We start from the raw sequence: 16,499 nt of genomic DNA, 5'->3' as shown, positions 1-16,499 counted from the left end.
TGCGGGCATAGTTTATGATAAACGAAGGGGCCGCCGCAGAAGAGAGAGAACACCGAGTGAAGCAATTAGGGTTCGGGGAAACCGCCCCTTCTCAGCTCCATCCGGGTTCTTCCCCGTCCTTCCAACTAGCGTCCAAAATATTAAACCGTTTCCCTTCCATTACGCATGCGCTCCCCGGTCCTCTTTTCCCTTTTCCGTGGCTGCTGCTCTTCAGTCTCCAGGGAGGGAAGGGGAACGCGCGCCTCCGCCCTCCCCCTCAGGCTCCGTCGTGGCCCGGTTCAAAGAGGTGTCGTTGGGCTCGCGTGCCCGAGCGGAGGCGCTGCTGTTGCGGAGGACAAGAGAAAAGGGTGGCGCCTACGGAGTCCTTTTAGGTGGCAGGAAGTGGCGTCCGTGTGGAGAGGAAACTGAGGCACAGACCCCCGGAGTGAGGGCGCTGAAGAGGAAGGGGGAAGGGAGGGTGGGGAACCTGGCTGTTTGGGGGTCTTTTTATTTTGAAGGGGAGCTGCCCCACTGTTCATGTGGGGAGGGGGTATACAGATCTTTCTTGTTTCCTCTGTACTCCCGACCCAGGAGGGATAAGTAGACACTTTAAATACTCCCTCCACTTTTTTTTTTTTTTTGGAGTGGGGTGAGTCATTACTCCTCCCCCACTGTTTGGTATTTGGTAGAGTTTTTTTTAATTTATATACAGATATATATAAACCTTTTGACCCTCACCCACCCGAAGACACCCTCCCCCCAAGATGGGCTGCACCCTGAGTGCTGAAGACAAGGCGGCGGTGGAAAGGAGTAAAATGATCGACCGGAACCTGCGAGAGGATGGCGAGAAGGCAGCCAGGGAAGTCAAGCTGCTCCTCTTAGGTAAGGAGGAGGGAACATGCTCAGAATCTCTGTTTCTTCCTCTCCACTTCCCTGCCCCCTTTCCTGTCTCCAGTCCTTCTATTTATTTCCCATCCCTTTATTGTACTCTCCTGTTTTTGTTTTTTTTTAATCGTGTGTTTCCTTCCTCTGCAGCATGACCAGGATTTGAATGAGCCACATCCATAGGCTCATGCCCTTGTAGGCTTCTCTGAAATAAGTTCCACCCTAAGTGTCCTCCCCCCCTCATGATCACTAGTAAAAGGGTTGTACGAGACTCACACCCATTGAAAGGAGAAGTGGAGTAGGAAGCGGCTCCTCCCCCTTTTTAAATCCTCTTGATAGAGATGATGCTGGTGTAAAAGCATCTCCCAGAGTCTGTTGGTCTCTTAGAGTTCTGTGGGTCTAGAGTAGTGGCTCTCAGCCTTCCTAATGCTGCCTCCCTTTAATACAGTTCCTCATGTGGTGACCCCCAACCATAAAATTATTTTTGTTGCTATCCTAAGACCATCGAAAATTTGTGTTTTCCGATGGTCTTAGGCGACTTCTGTGAAAGGGTCATTCGACCCCCAAAGGGGTCGCGACCCACAGGTTGAGAACCACTGGTCTAGAGGCATTTGTGTGTGTGTGTGGGGGGGGTCCACTTTCAGTCACTGTGTTGTGCCTCATGCTGCAGCGTGTTCTGTTGGGCCCCTATTGTATGTCTAAATGTTGACATGCACTGTGGTCTGTTTCTGCCTTGGTGGCTCTTAACTGCACAGCTGCATAGGTGAAATACCAAAGACATGAAGGCTGCAGTGCAGTCATGTGCACACTTACTTGGATGCCTGCCCTGTTGAGCTCAATGGGATTTACTGTCGAGAAATAGGACTAGAATTTGTGTAGGATCGGGCTGTAATTTAGGGGAAATGGGTGGGTGATATTAGGATAAGAAATGTCATATGATTTCATTTAAATACAACTTCATATTGTATGGGATTTGTCGTGGTAGTGAAATCATCATAAATGAAGTAACATCTGGAAAATTAGCAAGCCATTTCTTCTACTGTTAAAATGATTTTGTGGTATATAATCTGAAAGGTGCTAACTTCCCCCCCTCAGATGTCTTTTACATACTTTAATTTTTTGAGGTCCACTTTGTAGAGTTGGTGTGGCAATGTAGTTAAGAGTGTTGGAGTAGTGTCTGGGAGACCCCAGTTTGAATACCTGCTCTGCATGAGCATTGGGCAATCTCACTCTTTCTCTCACTGTCTAACCTATTTTACAGGGTTATTCTGAGGATAAAGTGGAGGAGAGGAAAATGATGTTGTAAGCTGCTTTCGGTTTCCACTGGGAATAAAAGTGGTGTATAAATCCATTTAATGGCTGTAGCACATATCTTTTATTGCATATGTATCTGTTGACAGGCATTTTAGGATCACTTCATAACATGATTGTTTTCCTGTTAGGCTCCAAAGGTATTTTATGAATTCCTTAATACAGCAATTAGTAAAAGATAAAGGTTTCCCTTGCTCCAAAGCCAGTCGAATCCGACTCTAGGGTTGTGGTGTCATCTTTGTTTCTAAGCCAAAGAGCCAGCACTGTCCGAAGATGTTTCTGTGGTCATGTGACTGGCATGTCTAGGTGCCGAGGCGCACGGAACACTGTTACCTTCCCACTGTAGTGGTACCTATTTATCTACTTGCAGTTTCTTGCTTTCGAACTGCTGGGTTGGCAGGAGCTGGAACCAGAGACAGGAGCTCACGTACAGTCGAGTCCGACTCTTTGCGACCCCATGGACCACATCACACCAGGTCCTCCTGTTTTCCGCTATCCTCCGCCGTTTGCTCAATTTTATGTTTGTTGCATCGGTAACACTAACCATCTCATCCTTTGCTGTCCCCTTCTTCTGTTACCTTCAATCTTTCCCAGCATCAGGGTATTCTCCAGTGAGTGCTCCCTTCCCATTTGGTGGCCAAAGTATTTGAGCTTCAGCTTCAGTACCTGTCCTTCAAGGGAACAGTCAGGGTTGATTTCCTTTAGGATTGACTGATTTGATCTCCTTGCAGTCCAAGGGACTCTCAAGAGTCTTCTCCAGCACCATAATTCAAAAGCATCTATTCTTCTGCACTCGACCTTCCTTATCGTCCAACTCTCACAGCCGTACATTACTACTGGGAATACCATCGCTTCGACTATGCGGACTTTTGTTGGCAGGGTGATGTCTCTACTTTTTATTATGCGGTCCAGGTTTGCCATAGCTTTCCTCCCAAGGAGCAGGTATCTTTTAATTTCATGGCTACAGTCACCGTCTATAGTGATCTTGGATCCCAGGAACATGAATTCTGTCACTGCTTCCATGACTTTCCCTTCTATTTGCCAAGGAGTGATGGGGCTAGATGCCATGATCTTAGTATTTTTGATGTTGAGTTTTAAGCCGACTTTGCACTCTTTCATCCTGAGCAAGAGGCTCTTTAGGTCCTCTTCACTTTCTGCCATAATCCAACAAATGTTGGCAGTTTGATTTCTCGTTCCTCTACCTCTTTGAAACCCAGCTTGTACTTCTGGCAGTTTTCTATCCACATACTGCTGAAGCCTAGCTTGTAGGATCTTGAGCATGACCTTGCTAGCGTGTGAAATGAGTGCAATTGTGCTTGGAGAATTTAATTGTTAGAGAATTTAATGCCTGATACCTCTACAACTAGAGTAAAAGATCCTTCGAATTCTTTGATGTTACTATACTGTGTGGATCCTCCACAATTACCTTCATCAATGAAGACAATAAAATTGCAGACTCCAATATGTTCTGAGCATCTGCCCCCCCTCCCCCGGTCCTGAACCTGTGCTGGATCCTACTAACCTGGACTCTGTTGGGATGGAGGAGGAGGTTGGTGCTCTCCCATTGCTAGAACAAGATTCCTTGATAAACAGTCTTCAGGCTTTAGTGACCTCTCTTGGAAATATTGTTTTTCTGTAAAGATACTCCTTAGTAGAAATAATTGCAAACCGTCAGATGTGACAAATATGTACATAGATATCTAGCCTGGAATAGGCATCATGTGTTCACTCAGTTTTTACTGAAAATGCAGACAATGTCACTGTGACTTGTAGTTTTGTATTTTTTAAGGTTTGTTCTGTCTTTTTTCCCATTTAAAATATAATTGTAGTACCAGCTGCCTACAGATGGACTGAAAAGTCTCTATTGAAGTAGCTCCTTTAAATCTCCCTTTCAAAACCATTTCTTAGCTTGATTACTTCCTGTTCTCTAACAGGGAACCTGAACTCCTGAGTGAATCAGAAGTGTGTTCATTTCTGCTTTTTTCTTTGGCTGCAGTTGTTTTCATAGTTATGATGGTAATTTTTATGATTTTTCAATTATTATCGTTTTTTAAAAAACCCTAAGAAATTGCTATTGAGCCAAAAAGGCAATAATGAAAGCCCCACCACAGCCAGGTAAAATAAACTAATTATGAATGTGTTCCTGAATCGTTCTAATTAAGAACGTGTTTCTAGTGAACAGGATGTAATTTATTAAGCATAGAGAAAGAGACTGAAGTAGCAGTTATATATGCTATGAATTTCAAAGGGCAGTTGCAGAGAGCAGCAACATCTTTGCTGAGCGGGATTTTCTTCCCAGTATAATAACAGTGGGATCTTGCCTTTAGGCCCTGTATCACCAGATTTTTATGGGGCTGTATGAAGTGCTATGGTCATTGCCATTCTGCTTTGTGAAAAAGGAATCCTTCAGCAGTGCAAAAAGATAATAGTATGGAAGCATCCTATGTGCATGTTTTCCAGGGTGAACATATTTTGTCGTTCATAGAAATGATACTTTTATTGCAAAAACCTTGCAATTAAAATGGCCTCTACAGTCTGATACTATGCATGTTAACTCAGAAGCAAGTCCCATTCCAGTGTAAGTGTGAGCTGAATTGTAACTTCTTGGTTTTGTAGCTTTGGTGTTAAATTAGCAAGTAATCTCATGGAGCATTAAAGACTAATAAATGTATTGTTAAACAGTCCTAAGCATATTTACTTGCAAGTCATTACAACTTAAATTCCAGTGGGGTAGGTATGTTAGGTTGAGATGAGTAGAATATCATTTTCCACCGCAGACTTGTTTATATCTGGCAATTTTTAAAAAGATTTCAGAAGAGAAATTTAGTTTTGGAGGTTATTTGGCTTCCTCAATGGAACAGCTGTAACCTTGTTCTTCTGTTTTAAAATGAATGAGAAAATCATATTTGTATTGTTGTTGTTCAGTCACACAGTCGAATCTGTAAGTATTACTTGCTGTTAACAAAATATTCAGAAGTTTCAGTAGTCAGAAGGTGTGTGTGTGTTTTGAAGGGCAACTTTAAGTAGTTGAGATACATTTATTGATCTGTTCTATTGCTGATGTGCTCTAATTTGTTTTTCCTTTAATGGTGTTAAGAATGTATCTTGTCTTTAAAGTTGCACAATTTAAATGCTTGGATTGAAAGCATTTATTTTTCTTCATTTATGAACTGGCAATTGCGCAGTATAACTGAGTGAGTCAGATTTCTACAGATGCTTTCCTGGCCAACCTAAATAAAAAATCTTATTCAGCAGTAGATAACTCTAGGTGATAATTCTGAAAGTTTGAATATGTATAGACAATATTCTGCTTACATGCTGCCTTACCATCTAGTTTCTGAACTGCTTCATGAGAAATTACAATCTAATAAAATCCATGAAACAATAAAACAAAAATCAGTCATTGAACTATAGGCCTAACTTCCAATAAAGCAGCATTTAACTGCATAACTACTGTTGTGGGGTTTTTTGCATATTTTTACCCTTATTGTTGTTAGGCTTGATAATTGATGATAATTAGAATAAGCCAGGAGTCCAGTGGCACTTTTAAAGGTGAACAACATTTATTTCAACATAAGCTTTTGTGAGTCAGAGCTCACTACTTCTTCAGATGTACTGGTTTAGACAATTTTTAAAATGATCATAAGCATTTAGTAGTTTAGAGTGTTTGGCACACTTTTATAATCCTTACAGTAACCTGGCACAGAGAGAGGTGTTTCTCAACTTTTGATGGTCTATATAGAAATTCCAGGGATTAAGCCTGGGAAACTCTGTGTGCCAGGGGTCCCCAACATGGTGCCAGTGAGTGCCATGGTGCCTGCTGACACCTTTCCTGGTGCCGGCTGAGGGTTTTTAGGAAATCAGCATGGCCAGGTAGTGCTTTTGTCCAGCAAGGCTTCTGATTGATTCTTAGTGATTTGATTGGCTGTGCAGATTTTTTAAAAAATGTTTCTTTGTCAGCAGCTGCCAACACAACACAAGGATCTGTACCATGTTACTAAGTTAAGTTGTGGCAATCATTTTGTAGCGACTCCACCTCCTGTGGCAGCTATTTTGTGGCAACCATTTTGTTTCTGTGCCCACCATGCTGTATCAGAATTCCAAATGTGCCCGCAGGCTCAAAAAGGCTGGGGACTCCTGCTGTGTGCAAATCATGTCATTTTTCACTAAAACATCTCTCCCTCTGATTAGGTCGTTGTTATCCCCATAATATTGCAGATGCAACTATCTAGTACCAATTCATCATTGAGCTTTTAGTGTTTTGCTACTGTTTGCTCTAGAAAGGGTTTCTGAATTTTTCTGTCTTTTCGTTTCTCAGATGGTCTAAAAGAATGCTATGAATCACAGTTTAAGAATGGTCCAATACATCTTTGTTAAAATTTCATATACTTTTGAATGATCACATGATTGGGTCAGGGGTTGAGCATTTTTCAGAGTACTGTGAACCCTTGATGTTTGAGCTTGCTTTAAGTAAGCCAGCAGAGAGATGAACTTTTAAATCTTTCAGTTGGATTTAAATGTAAAATATTTCATTAAAATTATTTCTTCTAAATCTGATAGCACATGTCTGTGCACTGGGGATAGGGCAGGTATAAACATTTTCTTTCATGAAAGTTTTGCTGCTGCTTCTTTTTTTTTTGATAGGCATACTAGTGGAACATTGGGCCAGAATAGGAATCCCAAGTTCACCCGGGGGGCGGGGAAACCCCCACCCCAGAGGCCCGTTCCCCGGCACCGTCGGATCGGGCCCTGGGGGGAACTCCTCCCCAACGTGCGCGTCACCCGGAAGTGACGTGGGCACGCTGGGGGCGGGGCCACGGCCATACAAGGGAAAACTCTATGGTTTTCCCTTGTATGGTCGTGGCCCCGCCCCCAGCGTGCCCGGCGTCATAACGTCACTTCCTGGTGACGTATGTGCGGCGTGCGCGTGCCAGGATCCACCCGGGAGTCCCCCGCCGCCAAGGTAAGTTCCACTTGGCAACCCTAGGCCAGAATCGTGTGTGATTGTGCTTTTGGTGTGTTTTCTGGTATTTCTGTAGCTTTAGAGAAGGTTTCATTCATTGCATTCTGAAAAAAAGGCCTTTGGACTCACATGCTTTAATAACTAGGGGCACAATCCTAGTCAAGTGTAATTAAGCCCATTTACATTAATTGGCTTAAGTCTACATTACTTGGTATGTGTGGCCTTTAGTAATAATGGGAGTAAAACTAAATATGAGAATTTGAGAATAATTTGTCATTTTCATTCATTTTCCATATTGCATTATTAATACGCCTGTTGTATTTGAAAGTAATGAATACACTCTGTGATGTGTGTGTGTGTATGTGTGTATATATACACATACATACACACACACCCAACTGTGGAAACTGTTTTTCTGTGGGTTCATCGCACCCCACAGTTATAACTTTACCTTCTGTTGGAATTTTCTTTGATTTGTTCATTTTCCCCATTCTTTTAAATATTGAAAAGACAGGGCCTTCCACTACGTCGTGACATCACCACTATGGCTACGAGGGTAGTCATAACATTCCCTGTGTGCTTATGTGGGCTAAGCAGAGGGCTGTTTGGTGTAATGATTTCAGTTAATTGCTTTGGTCCCTTTTAAATGTGTTGTTGCATGTAGCCGAGTTATAGAGTCTGCAGTTTGCAGTTAAGATAGTGAAGAATGTTTTGTTGAATATAGCAGATTTATAGGAGCATTTGGCAGTTTGAATTTAGTTGACTTACTGTTGAAGACTTCAGTAAAAGGAGGCTGTAGGTGAGAGCATTTGTTTGCATTTTTATGGGCCTCTTCCTGTCTCTTTGTTCTGACCGAGAAACCGACCATTCTGCCCCATTCCACTTTAGTTGTGAGTCGTAGAGGTTTGTCTGCTAACAAACTTTAAATAAAAAACCCAACAGTTCCTGTTCTTCAGATCTGGATTAAATATGCCTTTTCGCTGTTTCCATCTACATCGTCACGGGTGAGTAAAATTTTTTCATGTTAATGTGTAGCATACAAACTGGTTTTTAAACTTAGCTGAACTGCAGGCTGTGGAAGTTTGGTAGTTCAGCAGTTCAAGACCCGTCTCTAGTTCCTGCTCCTGCCAACCTAGCAGTTCTAAAGCAAGAAATTGCAAGTAGATAAATAGGTACCACTTCAGTGGGAAGGTTACAGCGTTCTGTGCACCTTGGTGTTTAGTCATGCCGGCCACATGACCACGGAAACGTATTCGGACAGCGCTGGCTCTTCGGCTTGGAAACGGAGACTGAGTCACTCATTTTAATGTTTGAAAGTTAGGAGAGGTTGAGGTTCTATATGCTCCTTTTTGGTCATTTACATTTCTTGTGTCTATGTGACAGTTGTTAGATGCATTGCAGTATTACTCAGATTTAGTCATATGGAGTGCTTTTGCCTTACAGGTATGTGTGCTTCACTTGTTGCCCCTCTCAAAAAACCAAGACTTAAGAATGGTGCTGTACCTTCTGTGTTCCCCAACTGCCCATCATATTTATCAAGAAAAGCTAATTGCCGTTTGCAATTTGAAATTTGCAGTTTGAAAACTTTGCAGAATGTAGTGAAAGGAAATGAGAAAGAAATTGTGGGGGTTTTGCTACAGCAAACTGAACTCTTAAATGTCTCTAAATCTAGTCATACATTTACTGCTGCCGTGTTAGTTGTCTGTTGTTTGTTGTATTCAATATCAGCCAGGTATTCTGCGTTGCATCAGAGTGTGGGTTTCTGATGCTACAATCAGGTAGACATGGGAAATAATGGTAGGCCCATTAGAGTCCCATTTTGAATTGCTGGACCTCCTGATGGCACCTGGTATTTCTGGCCACTGTGTGATAGAGTGTTGGTCTGGATGGGCCTTAGACCTGATCTAACATTGGCTTGTGAATGTAGTCACAATGAACCTTGTACACCAATATGCAGTGCAGCTGTTGTTGTTTTTTGGTAACTGGAGATTATGATTGAAGTATACTGTATGTGAAGACGTCTTACCAAAGTATGAGTTTGTGCATATTACTATCTCATGCTGTGTCAATGTAAATAAAAAAGTAATACTGAAAACCAGAAGTTATTACCCTCTTAGTATTATTTGACAATTTATGCTCACATGCAAAGTGGGGATGACAGCCGTGTGATGATCCACATTCATTGTTCTGGCATCTTTGATGCAAGCAGTGTGCTTTTAAGTTTCCTTTGAAAATTCTAGTCTATAAGGCTGGCTTTAATACTGAGCAGAAGAAGGGGATGTGCAGAACCCCCAGTTCCCTTCTGGATTTGTTGTGGCAAACTGATCTACCCCAAAAAATCTGAAATAGAGTGAGAATTGACAATACCATCATACAACAGACATCCACCACTTTCCCCTATTATATGCTTGTAAATTAAACGAAACATACACTCAAATATGCAAGGGAAACTGAACTCAGTAACACTGTAAGCTAGTATGAAGTGTCTGGAATACTGCAGTGAAAGAATCAAGAGAATATCTTGTTGGGTACACGAGAAACTGCAAGTTAAAACACTTGTGACAGTAGCTGGAAACTGCAGAGCTCAAGGAATGTTATGCCTGCCTTTGATGACGTCACGACGTAGTGGAAGGGCCTTCTATATAGGGGGTGGTGACAGGGTGCATAAACTGTGTGTGTTTTTGTTTTAATCAAAAGAAAGAAGAGCAAACATACATGATCAGTTAGAGAATCCTAATTTGTATCATTCTAAGCACCACTTAAAGGGAGTTAAAACCACTTCTGCAGTTTTCAGGGTTTCCCTCCCCTCATCCTTTTCCACTACATATGCCCACATGTTCTTTCAGTCTCCTGAAATGTAAATGTAAACTAGGTTCCAGATAACAGTATGAGAAATTCAAATTATAGTGAAGAGCGCGTGAAGCTGCATTATACTGAATGGTCCTCTGTCCATCAAAATGAGTATTATCTAGAGATGTAAAATTTCTGGAAATTTTGAAGCCACAAATAAAACTTTTTGTTTGTTTTGGAAACAACAAATTTTGGGGGAAATTGAAATATATGCAATTCTTACTGTCCTATTAAACCTACACTAATTTTACTGCTTAAACAATATAAAAAGCATCATTTATAACTTAGAATATAAAACTGCAATATTTGACATATTTATGGGATTTAAAAGTTATAAATGCCTCAGTTTTGTTCAAGCAAATTACAGATATATCCTACACTTGAGAGACAACTGCAAGCGGATGCACTCTATGTTGCCTTAGCACATGTAATTTAATTTTTGACATCTGATTAGAGCCAGCTAAGTACTCGATGAAACTTTCAGTTTTCCTCTGAGACTTTGGTACTGTTTCTGCCCCACTTCCTTCTAGTCTTTTTTTCCTCCTTCCTGCAAGGTAGAACAATAAGCTACTTTTCCCCTGTCTGTCAGTAATTGCTCTGTTATCTTGACTCTAATTAGCCCTTCCTGGCAACTGCCCTCCTCCTATCTATATGTAAAGTTTGCGGAAATCTGTTTCAATGTATCTAAGAAGTGTGCATCTACACATGCTAAGTCTCTCAATTCTTGCTTATACCCAGAATTGAATTTAGTTGGTCTTGGAGGTGCCACTGGATTCAAACTCAGTTCTCACATCTGTTTGTTAACTCTTCTATTTGTGTGCTAATTTAGTGCAATTCACATATCTTACCAATCACTTTAATGCAATCTCAGCTATAATTGCCCAGTTACTTATGCATCTTGACTCTTAACTAGCCTTTCCTGGCAACTAACCCCCCTCACACACACCTATATGTAATGGTTGAGGACAGGCAAGCTTATCTCTATATATTATAAAGGTGTTTTGGGGTGACCCCTGGCCTATGGGGTGGTGTGATTAAATGCACTCCCTCAGCCATTGGCCTTGAGCTGCTGCTCAAGGCTGCTGGCGTGCCATTGGCTGGGGGGGGAGGGACGAGGCTTGCCGCCTTGGCCCACGTGGGCCTGGGATGGACGGGGAGCAAGCGGGCAGTAGGGAGACAGGCGAGGCCAGCAGCGTTGGACAGACGGCCCTTTGCTCCAGCACCTCTCGCCCGCCGCGGGCTCTGCTTGGGGGGGGTTCCATCTGCCAGCCCCGGCTGTGCTCGGAAAGGGGGGAAGCGGCCGTGCTGCGCCTCCCTCACCTAGTGCGGGGAAAGACCTCCGATGTGGCTGAGTGGTTGCCAAGCCAGAAAGGGGGCGGGGATCGCTTTGGCTGCTCCGCTCCCGAGAGGCAGCCTCGCCAGGGGAACGTGCCACCCGGCAACACAGGGGTGCCTTTGTCTCAGCTTCGAGGCCCTGCTGGCGCGTTCAGGCCAGCCTTGCGCCGCAGCCCAGCCAGCCCACCAGGAAGGCTGCGTCGGATGCGAGGGACCAGGAGGTGGGTTCTCTTGACCTCCCATCCTCCAGTAAGTGGGGGGGCCAGGTCGCAGGCCTTGGCTCGGGGGGCCGCTGGATGAGGCCAGGCAGCTTGGTCCGCCGGGCCCTCGACCACATCAATGGGAGCCAGGCCGGGTTCCTTCGACGTGCCACGATGGGCAGGGGCCCACGGTGCTGGACAAGGCCAGGTGGCTTGGCCCGGTGGGGCCTTGATCCGGTGGTGCTGGTGGGGGAAGGGCTGAGGCCAGGTGGCCTAACCCTAACCGTTGTCTTCACTCCCACAATGGGCCTGATTCCTAGTACTTTGAATAAAACTTTGTTGGTCTTAAAGGTGCCACTGGAGTATGCAACATTGAAGTTACAATTCATATGGCAGAACAGGAGACCAACAATAAAACTCAAAGAGACATAAAAGAAAGAACTGGACTGGTGCTAATACAGAAGATGTGAAATACTCTCAAAATAAGCAATAATAGACAATATAAACTCAAAATTATATAAAATGTAAGACGATGTAAGATACCTGCAAGATAAAAAATAATTGATAAAACGCTTCAGATTGCAGAAAAGAGACAGACTGATTAAAGCTCTGAAGACACATGGTTAAGATTCTACAAATGATTTGAAGAACATATCAAATTAAATATATGGATGCGCAACCAATATAGAAGAAACTAAGAATGTTTATTTTAACTATATTCAAAAGATATATATAAAAACATAATTGGAATTTAGAAGATAAATATAATGTATGAGGTTCTTAAATAGATAATTCAGTGATATGTGGGAACCCCCCAATTTATGTATGCATGTTTATTTGTATTTTGTTTGTTTTAGAAAAGTTTTAACAAAAAAAGTAGTTTCAAAGTCTTGTAACACAGAAGCTCTGGATATTGTTTCTGCTGACAAACTACATAACCATCATTAAGATGCATGCATGCAAGAGGGACACCACAGTTTTCTGATTTATTAACCACTGTGAACAGAAGGCCTTAGTTATGAAGGCACTGGTCTTATGTAGCCCAGAGGTGCTGCCTTACTCTAGGGTAAGTTGTAAATTGTATCACTGAGGAAGAACATTAGCTCAAAATGCATAGAGACCTGGATTTCCTCAGTAACAGTAGGGATCATAAGTGGCTTTCCTGCTGTATAATTTCCTGCTTTCTATCCTTCTCTTCCCCCCCCCCCCTGTTCTTTTAACCTTTTATCTGTGATTTACGCTAAAGTTATTGAACTGCATGTATGAAATGATTTCTTTTGAAATTATTCCATGAGCCTACTGGAAATCGGATATGAAATGGTTCCCTTATTTCTGTAATTACCTTGCTGCCAAAACAATTATGTCTTACAGTGCAGTCCTATGCAGAGTTGCTCCAGTTTAAGCCCACTGGTTTATTTTTATGATTGCATGCATACCATTTCAGTATGTTAAATCTGATTAAACATACACAATGTATTGTCTTTTAGTAATATCCACAGTTGTTATATAAATATAAAGAAATCATTATTTTAAGAATGTGTTCAGAGTAGGTTTGCACTGCTAGTCAGCCATGGGTGAACCCTTTCATGAACCCGTTAACAACAGGCATGTCATTATCTCTAAGAAAATAATATAGTAATTTCCCCTCTAAACATATATATATTAGCCCCCTGTAGGGGATTTTTTATTGCATTTTCTATAAACTACAAAGAAACAACCAGGGAGGGGCGTCTACAAACTACATGAGAAAGTAAAGAAAACCACTAAAAATCATACATTGCTTGAAATACAACAGCATTTTTTTTAACCATTACATTTGTCTTTCTTTTTTGGGGCACTGAGAGTGATTAATAATAATTTATCGCTTATATTATCAATTCCAACAAATCTGACTATATGAAGAGCTGTACAAGAACATAGAGAGAGAAAAAACTGCTAAGGCAGGCTTCAGAAAACATTAACATCTCATTTTTTAAAAAACTTTTTGTTCCCCAAATGACAATCAAATTTATTTTTTGGGGGGAGCACCCCCCATCTTAGCGTCCAGTCCTCATCAGTACGTGTACTTGTTGTCTCATCTTCTCTTCCTCTTTTACAGTCTTCTTCCTCATTATCTTCTTCCCTTGTCGATCCAAATTATTGCAGCAGACATTGGCCAGTCTTTAGGATAGAGTTCATTCTTCCCTTTTATCGCTTTAATCCATATGTCTTCTGGAGAATCTAACCACTCTTTCACTGGGCAGATTATTATTTTTATATTTTCAGGATATGTCCATAGATCACATCCCTTCACTTTAAGTATCACTTTTAATCTGCAAACTGGTCCCTTAATGACATACAGTCCGTTTTAAATTCTCCCCGTTATCCATTTGGAGTTATAGAAGATGATTCTCGGTTGTTGTCTCTATCCTTTTGCAGATGTCTTTCAGTTAGAACTGCTATGCAAAATAGTCCTAATTGAATATCGTTGTTACCCAACAGGGGGCACCCATTTTCTATTGGAAGAGTCTATAATAGAGTCAGGTCACATGGCCTGGTCAGCTGAGTTCCCACTTCCTGAAGAAGACGTAGATGTCATTAGATTTCATTCTGCGCCATTAGCTTTCTTCAGTGCCATCTTTAAGGATGTTTATTCTTTTGTAAAATTGCCAAAAGTTTCTAAGTTCGCAGTATCGCCCAGAAATCCTTCGACAGCTCTTCATTATAGTCCATTTACGCTTAAAGCTCCGCCCCCCCTACAATGCTTCAAATTCTGTTTGTTTTGGTGCGAGGGGGAGTTCCTTCCCCCCCTCGCTTATTAAGGGGGAGCTTTCCACCATTTTTTTGGATTCAACACTTCAACAAACTCACAGTTCAACGTCATTCTCGTCATTTAATCTCAGGTAAGGTTAATTTCGCCAGATCTCCACACGCTTGTCCTGGTCAGCGGCTCCTGTTCTATGCGGAAGCAAAGCGGCGGGATCATCAGGGCAAAAGGGAACCTCAATTCACCGGCTGCGTGCCGGGGGAGAGGCAGCCCTTTAGCGCCTCATGGCTAGGAGCCCTTCACAAGGGCTCCATGGGGGCACACAGTCGCACCCCTTCCCAACCACCAGCTCACGACTCGCATCCCTGGGAGCACCCAGGGGAGGCGGCCGCCATTGAGTCGCCAAAAATCCTCTAAACATATATGGAATTCATTCCAGAAACACTAATTTCTTTATCTGTATGGATTTGTTGGGAAATAGTGTGTTTAGTCATATACTGAAATCATACATGTTTAACATAAATATTGAGTTTGCTTGTTTGAATGCACACAGTTTTGATACTTGCTATCAACCCAATTTTCTTCTTCCAGTCCTCCTTCCAAGATTAGAATTTTTCCTTATTTATTTACAAAATTTGTATCCTGCCTTTCTGCCCTTGTAAGGGCCACCAAGGTGGTGAACAATTTAAAACACACAAGATAAAACCATATTTTAAAACAAACACATAATTAATACAATTAAAAACAGAGTAAAATACATACAAAACATCAAAACAGCTATTAAAATATTGGTTTGGAAGGAGGGATCATTGTCAGACCAAAAAAAAAAAGTCTTTGGTCACTGGTGGAAGATGGCAACAGAAGGAGACAGATGAATCTTCCTCGGGTGAGTTTTCCAGAGCTTTCATGCCATGATCAAGAAGGCCTTCTCCTGGGTTGCTGCCCATATAATCTTAGAAGGCAGGGGCACCCCAAGCAGGGCCTTCAGAGATTACCGTAGTAGTCATGCCATTTTATAAGGGATCAGGCAATCCTTCAAGCATATTGGTCCCAAACCATATCAGGCTTTGAATAGGGATGGGCACAAAACTGGTTCATGAACCAAAATTTGGGCCAAACATGGACTGGTTCAGAACTGATGTTTGGGAAAGGCGCCTTCCCCAAACATTTACCAGTAAAAGGCACTTGGCAACAGCTGCCACCTACTTATCCATCTGTAGACCTGGGTGCAAGAGCACCCCAGACTTTGGACCTGTTCCTTCCCCAAGCCAAGCCAGCTGGTGGGGGAGGGTGCTTGGAGGACACATTTAAAATTAAAGTTGCTTTCTTTCTACCCCCTCCTCCCTCCCCCATCTATTCTCTATTCTCTCTCTCTCTCCTCCCCATCTAAAGTTAAATGTGTTCTCCAAGCCCCGCCACACCAGCTGGCTGGCTTGGCTCAGAGAAGGCATTTCCAGGGTTGCCACTTTCTGGAAAGTCAGGGAAAGTCAAGGAAATTGGTCTGAAGTCAGGGAAAGTCAGGGAAATTGTGATTAAAATATATTCAAGCAGTGGGTTTTTGACCTGCTGCTGCAAGAGCATGATCTGTTCTTGTGGCAGAATACAAGTAAACCTTAATGATGCCCTTTCCCAACCATTTTACATAGAACATTTATATAATTTGTAGTGTACCTTTAAAACAATAACAAAAATGTTATGTCATTTGTTAGCATTCAGAGTTTACTTGAATTGAAATTTGTATCATGGTGTAATTTTTGGTGCAATTGCAAAACAGATGATGCTGCAGTTAATGTTGAAAGAAGCTGATATTAAATCTCTTTGACGAATATTTTTGCAGTTGAGACTTGTGTAGTTGTAGAGTGGAACCTTACCTTGTGTTAATGCAATACGACCAGTGTCCCCTCTAAGCTGAGTTAGTGTGAGCTAGCTCACAGTTTTTTAGCCTCCGGCTCACACATTCTTATCTTAGTCCATGAAGGAGGGCTCTGGAGCAAACTAATTTATGGAGTAGCCAAATCGCTCGCTCTCAACTTTCATGCCAGTAGCTCACAAAGTAGAATTTTTGCTCACAGGACTCCACAGCTTAGAGGGAGCATTGACCTATTCATTTTTTAATTTGTGGTTATATTTGAATGGTGGTCAGGGAAATTGACTAATGTTGGTCAGGGAAAGTCAGGGAAATGAAAAATAAAATTTTAGTGGCAACCCTGCATTTCTCTCTTTAAATCCC

At 42.2% G+C, this 16,499-nt stretch overlaps 1 protein-coding gene across 2 annotated transcripts in view; it reads left to right on the top strand.

Moving 5' to 3' along the window:
- The first annotated feature begins 392 nt into the window (after positions 1–392).
- GNAI1 (guanine nucleotide binding protein (G protein), alpha inhibiting activity polypeptide 1) overlaps positions 393–16,499 on the top strand; it is a 37,684-nt gene continuing 21,577 nt past the window's right edge. Inside the window, exons 1-2 of one of the 2 annotated variants that reach the window (XM_015424132.1) lie at positions 393–424; positions 692–861. In XM_015424132.1, coding sequence (XP_015279618.1) covers positions 744–861 — 118 coding nt within the window. In that variant the 5' untranslated portion in view covers positions 393–424; positions 692–743. Of the gene's footprint in view, positions 425–445; positions 862–16,499 lie in introns of those variants that run through there. The other variant, XM_015424131.1, reaches the window with a different exon arrangement.

This window comes from Gekko japonicus, unplaced genomic scaffold (assembly GCF_001447785.1).
Source record: "Gekko japonicus isolate JY-2015 unplaced genomic scaffold, Gekko_japonicus_V1.1 scaffold1260, whole genome shotgun sequence".
Lineage (NCBI taxonomy): Eukaryota > Metazoa > Chordata > Lepidosauria > Squamata > Gekkonidae > Gekko > Gekko japonicus.
The sequence above is the reverse complement of the archived record's forward strand: the minus strand, read 5'-3'. Positions and strand labels throughout refer to the sequence as shown.